We start from the raw sequence: 12,179 nt of genomic DNA on the forward strand, positions 1-12,179 counted from the left end.
AATTGTGGTTGCTCAGATGAATGGAGGGATATCCTATTGACCATTTTGGTGGCATTGATAATAAGAGTCCTGAGTAATACTTCAGCAGATAGGCGAGTTCTACTTTGATGCCGTTTAGTTACCCATACAAAAAACTCACCGAGTCTCAAGACTCCTATTAAGAAGGGCCTTGCATTGGGATGCTTGGCCACTCCTCTTTGTGAGTGATTAGCTTGTGGGAGGAAACCAAAGAACCTGGAGAGAACGCATGCATATGAAGGAGTAACGCTCAAAACTCCACACAAGTAGATTCAAGAATCTTTCTCTCCTGCCATCACCTGCTCACCCCACGGTCCTAGCCTACAATTCCTGGTCTTCCTAAGACAATTTCCCATCTGAGTCCTCTCCAGGTTCAGACCCTGCTTAGCTTTTAAGATCATTCACGATGATTTGGTCAGAGGTGTGTGTGTGCAGTGCCTGCTAAAGCTGGTTAACAGTTAATGTAATTATTTATCTTACGGATGGTAGAAGTCGCCAAATTAGTAAGTGAATTTAATAATATTGCAAGTGTAGATGATAGTGCTCTTTGTTTTCGAGAAAGAACAAAAAATTACATGTTCTTGGCTCTCCCATCTTTTGTTGATTAAGAGTTTTGGCCACCGGACCCTGGGGGTGGTGGATAACCGCCAAGTACATGGAAGCGTTTCATCATCATCGTCGTGGTTTCACAAAAGCGAAACATTCCAAAAGAAAATATATTAACAATTGTGAAACTGTGCCCACGCCAAGTCGTCTGCCACTCGACCTTCTCAGTGCACTCACTAAACCACCCGCGCGGCCACCACGGACGGCCCACGCGCAACTGGCTGGCCGCTCCATTCGCACCAACGCCCGATCTCGCTCCAGTCGCGTAGCTGCGGAGGGTGCAGGCGGTGCAACTGCCCCAGGGCCCACGGGATGGAAGGGCCCACGCGGGCCAGACTACGAAGAGGGCGTGGGGGGGAATTGTCTGATGGGCGTGGTGGTGGTGGGGCATTATTTAATTCATTGCACCAGGGCCCATGTCAACCACACTATGCCACTCGCCCACAGATGTATAGATAGAGATTCAGAGACTCACATTGAGACCCATTGGTATGAAGACCCTACAGACATACCTGCATCAGTGGTGTTGCTCTCGACATTGCAAGGCTGTGTAACTACACCACGACTCTTGGTCCCGAGAGGGCCCATGCTCCAGCCTACAAAATAGGGGAGGAAATTGCACCGGTATGGAGGGACTAATTTAATTCCATTGTATCAGGGCCCGTGCAAACCACCACTTCACGGCACTGTGGCCTCGTCCGGTGGGGCTGTTCGCGGATTAAGAGTTGGGCAGGAGGCTCGGTCTCCCCACGAGACGAGGAGAGCCCCTTCTCCGTGTCCTTCGCTTGCCACTTGCTGCTTGAGTAACACAGCGACGAGTCGCCCCCCCCCCACCCACCACCACTGGCATTGTTAGCGAGCGAGATCAATAATGCATGGCGAGGCTTTTGACGCGCGCACAATGACGGCGCTGTGCGCGTCCCTCTCGCCGGGTCTTTTGCTGCTGGCCTCATGATTTATTGAGGAGCGCGGAATAGGCGATAGACGTGCGGTTGTGGCGCACGCTTCACTGGGGAGAGGATCGTCTTAAGCGTCCACGCCTTGCGCAGAATGTTTCACTTTCACCCACGTGACGCCGCCTGCTGCTGCTGCTGCTGTAAATTTGGAGTTTGTGTCTCTCATACTCTTAGTTCTTTCGGTAAAGTCACGTAGGTAAAAAATGAAATTAAAATTAATAAAAATAAAACAATAATTTTTATAATTTTGATTTCATTTTTTAATTACGTGACTTTACCGAAAGAACTAAGAGTATGAATCCTTGCAGTTATGAAAGCTTCAAATCTAGAATTTGTGTCTCTCGCTCTCTCCCCGTGGTCGCGTGGATTTTTTTTCCTCCGGGTCCTCCGGTGTTTCTCTCATTTGGAATCGACGTGCGTTGTTGATTATTTTGCCGCAATACATTTCGACGTGATGCTAAGCCACTTCTTTGCGCTATCGTTTGTGGCCACGTCGCTTCTAAAACAAAAGTTAATAGCTCAGTGGGCTTTACCCGGTAAGATAAAAAAAATGGTTTAGTTTAAACATCTATTTGTTTACCTTGCTTATACTCTGCACTCCTACCGTGTGTTGTACTGTTTGTTGTTGTAACGTTCTGACCTGCCCCCAGTTGACGTCAGTGAAAAAGAGCTTTATAGCTCATCGGATTCCTCCTCCAGTATAAACAAATATTCTGATGCTGAACGTGGTGCCGGTGTGGACATTGCAAGATTAGAAGCAGCTCAAAGGCCTCCAAGGTTCTTTTTTTTATTTTCTTTAGGAGAGATGCCGTATGCCTGATTTGATCAGTGGCTCAAGCTAAAACAGCCGTGTGCGTTTGTACTGAGATCCCGGATGCAAGTCAAGGCAGTTGTCTGTCTTCCATACAGACCGGGAGTCGATTACAATTATAATTGGGTCACGTATATTGAATTGCAACCACAATGTAATTATAATTCCACCCAACAATGCTGCTGTGTTTGTAATTATAATTGACCCCAAGGTCTGGGTCCTCAGCCCGATTACCAATGACTGCACATAAACCATCACATTCAATTTAGGACTGCACTTCATTTGACGTTAATTCAACCGTGTTGATTACAATTATCGGTTTGAATGTCGTGCGACGAACATTACTTTCTGTTTAGTTGGATGGGTGGAAAAGTGCTTTCCCCTACTTTGAATACCAGAGGTCACTTGAAGTGATCTCAGAGGTAGCTTTGTGATATCCGCTTCCGTGGGCTATCCTTTAACATGGAGGGGGAGGTTGCATTGCTCTGTGTGAGAGAGATCCAAACAAATTCTTTGTCACGTGACACGACACCGGAAGCACGAATTTGGGTACATTTTTCAGGGGGGGGGGCGGCAAACAATATAAGAAATATATTATCTACATTTCACATAACTATAGATTTGAGCTTTGGAGAGCATATCATAAATGTGTATAAAATATATATTTACTAAAACACTGAGATAGTAGGGGGGCGTATGTAAATGCCCATGTGTGTTCTTGATTGACTCGTGTGGTTTTCATGGGGGGCTTTTTTCTCCTGAATATGACAGATTTACAAATCCACAACGCCTTGGGCAATACTGCAAAAAGGTTTACTTACAAAATGTTACTAGTCATATCATATCTCAAGACTTATTAAAAAAAATACTTGGCCTGATCATTTGTTTGGGTGAGGAACACGTTTGAATTTAATTTGGAGGATCTCTGATCTTGAGATGTATTGGTGGTCAACCATCTCTCTGGGGCACTCTGCAACAAAAGGGCATGTTGTTAATGTCCTGTCAAATTGAGGGCCTTTATACTCAGAGGGCATGAAACATTATATGGCATCTTCATAAGGAAGAGTACAGGATCGCTATGGTCTAAACAAGGTGATCTTTAAAATACATGTTTCAATTATATAGTATTTGAATTGACCTGATAACTCTCAGAGATTAAGCCATTGCTTGTTAAGCTCTCTGCTGTGCCATGTATACTTTAAAACGTGGAAACGAATTCACATGTTACCTTTGGTTGGAGACAATCGACTCTTTAAAAATTCAAATTAACACAATTTCCAAAATTGTATCTGTAACACTGCACACGAGGTGTGTGTGTATCACCTGCAATAAAATATGGATCAGAAACGTGGACATTGGCACAGAGAATGGAACAGGATCTAAAATGTGTTAAAATTAAAAAAACACGTCGAGGCGCACGCTCGCAATTACTTTGAGAGACGGGTGGAGGAACACGCGGAACGGAGCACCTCCACCGGTCAGAGACATCCTCAAGTGGCCTGAGACGGGACGCGTTCCCAACGAAGGGATCAAGGTCGATGGTCCAGGGCCGTGTTATCCAATAGGTAACAGTAGGCACTGTGCCTAGGGCCTACGAATTCTTAAGGGCCTTTAAAAATGTGGACAATTTTTTTGGAAATGATAAAAAATGTGAGCAAGATATCTTCTTTAAATGACTATAATAATATATAGTGCAAGGATAGGGACAAAGAGGCAGAGTCATATAAATGTTAATCGTTTTTTCTTCATAAGGTGGGTGAAATTAACACTGGAGAAGAACTTTTAAACATTTTTTTCCCATTGCAAAATTATCAATAACATCTTCAAATGGTGTTTTTACGCACAATCCCATTCTCAATCGAGAGTAGTGCGAGGGAAGACAGCGCGGCGTTTGTTGCGCTGCGCGTGAATCAGCAGCGCGCCGGTGGCGGTAGTGACATGGGGCGGCAGCCAGTAGCAACTGTGGCCAGCTTTCACTGAAGGCCGACGAAACAGAGGCGCCGAGGCCCTGCAAGAGGAAGAAGCTTGACCAGGCCCTGGCTGTGGTCGAGACTAACGCCCGGAGTGGCAGCCAAAGGTGGGAGGAGATTTGAGTCGACTCGCGTGCACGCCGAGCTGGATGGATTGCTGCCTCACGAGGCAATGCGCCATGGCGATGGCCTGGCGAGGAGGCCTTTATCCTGCAGTTGTGGACAGATCGCGGCTGACGATGATGAATGCGAGGGCGAGGAATTGGTGGGAGTGATAACCGAGAGCGCACGCGGTTTGCTTGGAAATGTGATTGCAGCTCGGTGTCTTTACAATGCCTTGCTTGTGATCTGACTGTGGGGTTGTAATTACTTATCCTGTGGTGGTCACGCTGCATCAGAAAATAAGCGTTTGTCATTGCCCTTTGCCCAGAATTAAATAATGCATGAGCCTATGATTTCGACTTTCATTGAAAGCTTTTGTTATAGGCTTATGGTATGTTAGAAGCCTTAAAAACCATCTTTTTAGGTGTAATTTTAAAGTTATTAGTTCTGTGTTGACATCATACACCCATCCATTCGATTATATTTCAGAGCTAAACTACCGTATATGTGCTTTATCTCCAGTTACACACCTGAGAGGTCGTGAAAGCGAGTGATGTTGATAAGAAATGAACCAGTGCATGTCAGTGTACAGATAATATCAATCATAGGTCAGACAGAGTTCCTTAATTATCAAATGAACATTCAACAGCTTCTTCATCGATAGCCCAGAGCCGACGGTGGGAATTCCAAATTCCTATGGCAATCGTCAGTCTACCCATAGGGGAATTGCATATATGGTTGCAGGATGATTTTAGCTCTGAAGTTGACGTTTTAGCGGTTAAACATCATCGAATGGATGTGCTTACGATGACGACACAGTGAAACGTATACTTTGTGAAAGTTGTGTTTCCTATTTATTTCTTCTGGGTTTCGAGACGCTCTGCTTCCATCCCCCCTCTTGCGCCGGCGATTGACCTTCGCGATGGCCTCCTCTGTGCTCCGCTGTCGCAGGTGCAGATTTACGGCTACAGCCAGGAACACCACAGCAGCTTCGCCGCCGCGATGAAGGCGGGCGGGAACATGGCAGCCCTGTCCATCCTCTTCGAGGTGCGACGGGGCCCAGGGGAAGCCTTCGCACACAAACACAAAGATCCCCCCGTGTAGCCTGTCAGCGAGCACCCATGACGACACACGAGGGGGTGGGTGGGCAACTTCCACGAGTGGCGATGCTCACACACCCCACTAGATACTCGTTTGAGGCCGAGTCGACCTTGGGGAAGCCCAGGACCGGTTCACATTGTCGTCACTCGTGTTGGCCGTGAGCGGGAATCGAACTCGGGTCGCCAGGTTCGTAGCGCAGCGTAGCGCTAACCGCTACACCACCGCTCCTCACGCGCGCACAAACACTGTGCCAGATGGAAATTCGTGAAGCCTGGCAACCCGAGCTTAGTGACTCTGGGCTTTGCCTGGGTCACCTGACCCACAATGAGTACGGAGCTCGTATGGTGAATATCGGCAATCTTCGATTAGCACAGTTGGCTACGTACGGTGGGAAAGAAGTTAAACGTACAGTACATTCACTGGACAACTGTGAAAAAGAGCTTCATAGCTCATCGGATTCCTCCAGTATATATATTCTCATTCTGGCATACAGCATTGGAGATACAAAGTTGGCCGGGTGTACTTGGCCCGCTGACAACTTCCTGGCAAAATATCGCGCTGAGCAGGTGCTCGTTAACAGCAATCTCCATCTTCTTGGTTCTTTCGGTAAAGTCACGTAGAAGGGAAGTAATAAAATAATAAAAATTAAACATAATAAAATAATTCTCACGACGTTTCGGCCACAACGCAAGCAGCCGTCCTCAGGTGAAGACCAGGTCTGTCGGGGAGACAGAGTCTTCACCTGAGGACGGCTGCTTGCATTGTGGCCGAAACGTCGTGAGAATTATTTTATTATGTTTTATTATTATTATTTTATTATTTCCCTTCTACGTGACTTTACCGAAAGAACCAAGAAGATGAATCCCTGCAGTCACGAAAGCTTTAAATCGAAAGCAATCTCCATGTCAGTATGAAGATCTAGACAGGGCTGCTTGGTCTCTGTTGTCATCAGCATAATTTTTTTAAATCAACTCTCGTTTTCACTCCCTTTCTGAGCATTTTGTGTTACCGTATGCATACATCATTCCCAAAATCACGAAGGAATGATAAATAAGTTTCTGATTCTTCAAATAAATCGCACACTTCTTATGTGGCAGTCGTTATTCGTAATAAATGTGAGAGGTCGCCACGTTCAATAAATATGAAACTAAAACCAATCGGAATTAATCGGGCAAAGAGACCGTAGACTTACCTATTGTTCACGCTCTTTGTTGCTTTGCTGTACTTTATGTGCCTCGGTCAGCGTTCTCGATGGAATTGGTTCAATCCAACGATAGCACTTCGAAAGAATCAACACTGTTTTTGGTTAAGATTCAAATGTAGCGTACTCGAGAAAAGCGTTTGACTTTGGAGGATGTAATTCGCAAATTTGTGTCATTCCAGTCGAACGCTGCATTTGGTGACGTAATTTTTTGTCTCTTCAATGTTTAGATCGCAAAAGGCAACAGCAGCAGCAGCAGCAGCAGCGCTTACACCCCCCTGCTCGAGGCCGTCAAGAGAGTCTGCCAGCCGGGTATCCTCGTGCACGCCACCCCGTTCTGCGCGTTCGCCGTTTAGCCGCGAGCATTGCCACGGCCTAACGGTCCGCGCTGGACTTGCCGTCCATCGGTCGTCGGATCAAATTCCCGGGCGCGGAAGTTGAAACAGCGGCGCGAGTTTTGTTAAATCTCCCCCCCTCCCCCTTCCACGCCGCCTTTATCCACCCGGCAGTATTCATGGGTATGCCACCGGCAGGTCGGTCACGTGTGGTGGGGTAAAGTGTGGGCGCTGCCACCTCCGACATCCGGCCTGCGTGGTAGAATAGTGGGACAAATACGCTGTGGATGGGGGCAGGAGGGGGGTGCTTTAAAACTCCATCCAGTGAAGGCCATTCTGCAAGCAGGATATGCAAGCAGTTGAGCGAGCAATTGCAGGGCTGCTCCTTTATCTTTCAACACAACACGCGAGCTCTTTTTATCAGGAGGTTCCTCCATTGGGGTGACGGAGCCAACTCATTTTCAGGGAGCGCACCTGAAAAAAGCCAACACACATACAGAGAGGGATAGTCACCCCAAAGGTTCGCACAGACGGGCATCACAAAGGCCTGCGCTGTGCTGCCATCTCGCGGCTGCCTCTCAGCCCTAGCAGGTTCACGACGCTGCGTGATGCACAAATCCCTTTGCCCAGTGATTTCGAGGCGCGTGCCTGACACGCGGCTACAACTGCTGCCTGACTCGTGGCAAAGCGTAGAGGGGCGACATCTGGCGTCGGGTAAAGGAGGCCAACAACAGACATTCTGTTTGCATCATCTTTTGGAGTTGTTCCATTGTGCTCTGTTGGCCGCAGGAGTTGAGGGACTGTTATATATTTTCCGATTCATATCATCATCGTAATAATAACAACGACATAATACATCCAATAATGTACCCATGAAAGCTGCACGGAGAGTGGAGACTCTTTTTGTTTTGCAGTAGGGTCCTGCATTGGGATGTTGGCTGCTGTCATTAACGAGGGTTATGCATGTTTGAGGACACTGGAGTGCCCAGAGAAAACCCATACATACGAGGGGTGGCGCTTGGTAAACTGCCCAAACTTAAAACACCTGGAAAGCTCTGGCGGTCACTCATCTAAGCACTGGCCAGGTTCAGCTCCGTTTGGCTTTGCAGATTGAACGAGATTGGACCCACTTACGGTGATTTCAGCGGTTTCATTATTATTATTTCGTTACGAGTTGGTCAGCGACATTTATATGTTCGCGCGGAGGTTGGTGGGTGAGCCAGTCGACGTCTCCCATTAACCGGCCCTAGCCAGTGGCGGAAAATCCACAGTCCTATGGCAGGGCTAAGTCTGTCCACAGAACAACCACCTTTTAATTTCCTCACAAAATGGTACTCGTTTTATCAACCGCGAAGGACGGATGGGCTGCGTCAACCTCCGAGCTAGATTTGAACCCGCGGCCTTCCGACCACGAGCCGCTCGCTCTACACGCAGAGCGCAACGCCGGCGGATCGGCCGGGCGCCCGTTTCCGTCGTGACCGATCGCTTATGCGTGTGGCGGTGCCCCCCACAACCCCGCCCCCCCCCCCCTCCGTGGCACAGACCTTCACGACAAGGTGAGCGCATTCCGTCCCGCGGATCTGCTTCCCGAGTCCACGGACGAATTCTTCCGCTACTCGGGCACGACGACCACGCCGCCATGCGCCCAGGGAGTGGAGTGGACCGTCTTCCCCCGGACGGTGCACATCTCCGCCCACCAGGTAAAGATCCAACGGGTCCCCCCCCCCCTCTCCACTGGGGCCTCGCACATTCTCGTAACTCCGGGAGCAACTGTGCTGTGGTGGAAAGTTCACACTCGTAATGTCTCCTTCGCATTTGCACACTCTTTTGTTTGGATGTCAACATTCTGATTCAAAAACCCTTTTTAAAAAAAAATAAGACCGATTGGTTCAATGGACAGTCGTCCCAGTCAAATAAACATGTGTATTTCTGTTCAGCTAAGGGATGCTGCCATAATTGCAAGGTTAGCTCTCTGGATTTTCGATCCAGAGGTCGCCGGTTCGATCCTCCGGCGTGGTAGTTGAAACATTTTCGTAGAATGTGACTCGACGGTTCTCAATAGTGGCGCTGCGACGTGTTGTTCTCTGCGATGTTCAGCGTAATCGCCGCCACGTACTCTAAGCTCACGGCAAGTGAAGCGAAACATTGGATGGTCATCTAAACCAAGGCGCCACAGTGGCGAGATCTATATTTGGAGCTTGCATGTTCTCCCCGTGGTCGCATTGATTTTTCTCCAGGTCCTCCGGTTTTTCCTTCCACATTTAGAAACGTGCATTTAGAGTATTAGCTGAGTTGAGTGTGTTCTTGTGCAACACGAGCACGAAACAACCCACGCCGTCGAAGTTCTCCGGCCGTGCCACGCGGTGACGATCCCGCGAGCCCCCACCGCGTCGCGATGGCTCGAGTCGAACAACGCCCCGCCGTAGACTGCGACCGAACGGCCCTGAACGTCAATTCCCCTGTCGCGCCTTGTGCCGCGCAGCTGGAGGCGCTGTACGGCGTGCTCATCATGGAGCGCGCCGGCTACGCCATGTTGCTCGAGTACCTGCAGGATAACTTCCGCCCGCCGCAGCCGCCACCGTCCGGCGCTGACCTCGTCCGCTACCGCGTGGGGCCTGCGACGCCTCCCACCACCGAGGCACCACCAGCGCAAGGTGCCGTGCACGGCTCCCGAGGAGCCAAGCGACGACGACGATGATGATGATGACGATGATGACGACGATGATGACAACGATGATGATGACGACGATGATGATGATGACGATGATGATGATAACGACGATGATGATGACGATGATGATGATGAAGACAATGATGATGGCGACGATGATGATGGCGACGATGATGATGGCGTCGCGTGTTGCTTGGGACACGCTCCCGAGTTTTACGAGTAAATATGCTCTGTCTTTCAGATGTGATGGGATATTTTGGACAATCAAAAAATATATTTTTGTTTTGGATTTGTTCCAAAAGGGGAGGTGACATCACCGATGCGGTGCATCTCCCAGATGTTTTACCGCCAAAATAGTGTTGTCAAGTGACGTCGCTTTTGTGAGCCCAAAGATACCGAAATATCCACTGTCATGTACATGACCCGTCATCTCACAAAAAATACGAATTTTTCTTAAAAATCAAAAATCCCAATAATGTTTCATCCCCACCACACGCATACACAATCTCTGCTCTCACCCCTCCCCTGTCCCTGACGCGTCCTCCTCTCATCCCCGTCTCGTGCCCGTGTCGCTTCATCTCCCGCCACCCCGCCGTGCGCAGTGTGCGCCAACGAGCCACGCAACGTCACGGCCCGCGCTCACAACGCGACGACGGGCATGGTGATGTGGGAGCGGCCCGCCGCCGTCTACGCTGCCACTATCGAGCGCTACGCCGTCACGTGCCGCAAAGAGGGTGGTGACTCCCCCGTGGAGCAGTTCCTCACCGAGGGGGAGCAGGACACGGTGAGAGGCTGCCCCCCCCCCCGCGACCCCCCCATTAAACCGATAAGCCATCCTCAACTATTCAGCGCGCATCAAAAAGAGTGAACTCAGACGGGATCCCCCCCAGAACGCGCAAGCCTGCACGAAATCCACGCACGAAATCCACGCGCGAAATCCACGCGTCCAGAAAGCCGCCCTTGATTTATCACCCGTCAAGCTTTCTTTTGACGACGTGGCTGTCTGCGCGGCGTCTGGTCAGGGCGCCATCCTCGGCGAGCTGCAGTGGGGCTCCGTGTACTGGGTGGAGGTGCAGGCCGTGTGTGCGGGGACCCACGCCGGACCCCCGAGCCCGCCCGTGCGCCTGGAGATGAAAGGTGAGGGGTGCGCCGCGCTTCCACACGAGGGGGCTTGCCGCTCCGAGTCGCCGTGGAGCCCGAATGCTGCTGCCCTGTCATTGATTCCTACATAGCTGGCCGTGCATGGTTCCTGCCAATACGCTTACCACTTAGCTGCCTGTATTTCGTGCGTGTGTCAACCTACGTACCTGCTGACAACCAACCTGCCTGCCTACGTAGCTACCTACCCATCCACCTACCTCCGTACATAACCCCCCACCCGCCTCCACAAGCCCCCATCCCCCTAACTACCGAATGTAATTTGGCGTAAATTGCAGCGCTGAGAATTTAAAACGTCGGTTTAAGAGACACGTCGGTGACACGCAACTGTGCTGCTGAGCACGTGGAAACGTGTGGCGACGGTGTCGATGCAAGGGACCTCGGAAGTAGTTCTGCGGTGCCACCTCCGCACAGAGTTTCTCTCACTCGGGGTGATTCACTGCTCTGCGAGAGCTCCGAGTGGATCGCTCCTCTCGCGACATGGCACTGACGGCACGGTTGTAATAATATTGGGTGGGCGGGGGAATGTGGAATAATGAAATGGTACACTGACGGTGCACATTGGGGCCGAGTGTGCGAAACTTGTCCGTGCATAAGACTAAGGTAAGGTCAAAGGTTATTTTTTCCGGCAACTTGCAACGTGCGCCGCTTTCCCGTGATTGGATCCTGCATTCCCTTCCCAGAATTCTGTTCTGTGCAAACGCCCGCTGTCATTGGATGACAGCGCTATTGGCAAGCACGGTGTGCAATGTGTTTTAAACAATTAATTTCAGCGGTTTGTAGATACATTTTAATCCGTGCTTCATACTGGCCTTCCTCAAAATCGGCGTTTCACACTTTTATCTGTCAAATGGTTTCAACTAAATTGAGCGTCATCAGCAATGTGCGGCCACATGAGCCAATGTTGCCGTGTGCTTTGTAGTTATAGGAGGAAGCAGCCTACTTTGAGCTATGTGGGGCCCAACATGCAGTGGGTTTCCTTCATCACAACAATTTTCTGATGGAGAGAAAAAAAAAGAGTAAACTTTTTTTTTTACCACAGCAACAGGTGTGTGGGCCCACATTGCCAAGCAATTCAATAATGAATTTAAGTCCACAATAACACACGTGAACAATTCAATTTAGGGTTATAATTTTCACGAGCAAATGAGAATTATACCACATTGCACACGTATGTTTTTTTTTTACGTAGGCTTCTTCATTTCTGTTATCATTGCATGTGACCCATTCTGCATGCATGACGCGTGTTT

General features: G+C 49.4%; 1 protein-coding gene across 3 annotated transcripts in view; it reads left to right on the plus strand.

Moving 5' to 3' along the window:
* The window catches only part of LOC144943768 (receptor-type tyrosine-protein phosphatase gamma-like), a 156,025-nt gene that overhangs the window by 84,804 nt on the left and 59,042 nt on the right, over nt 1-12,179 (plus strand). For all 3 annotated transcript variants that reach the window (XM_078871578.1, XM_078871577.1, XM_078871579.1), the window contains exons 5-10: nt 5,415-5,510; nt 6,996-7,077; nt 8,643-8,800; nt 9,583-9,754; nt 10,374-10,555; nt 10,794-10,908. In XM_078871578.1, coding sequence (XP_078727704.1) covers nt 5,415-5,510; nt 6,996-7,077; nt 8,643-8,800; nt 9,583-9,754; nt 10,374-10,555; nt 10,794-10,908 — 805 coding nt within the window. The remainder of the gene's footprint in view (nt 1-5,414; nt 5,511-6,995; nt 7,078-8,642; nt 8,801-9,582; nt 9,755-10,373; nt 10,556-10,793; nt 10,909-12,179) is intronic.

Source organism: Lampetra fluviatilis, chromosome 32, assembly GCF_964198595.1.
Source record: "Lampetra fluviatilis chromosome 32, kcLamFluv1.1, whole genome shotgun sequence".
In the NCBI taxonomy this organism is placed as follows: Eukaryota; Metazoa; Chordata; class Hyperoartia; order Petromyzontiformes; family Petromyzontidae; genus Lampetra; species Lampetra fluviatilis.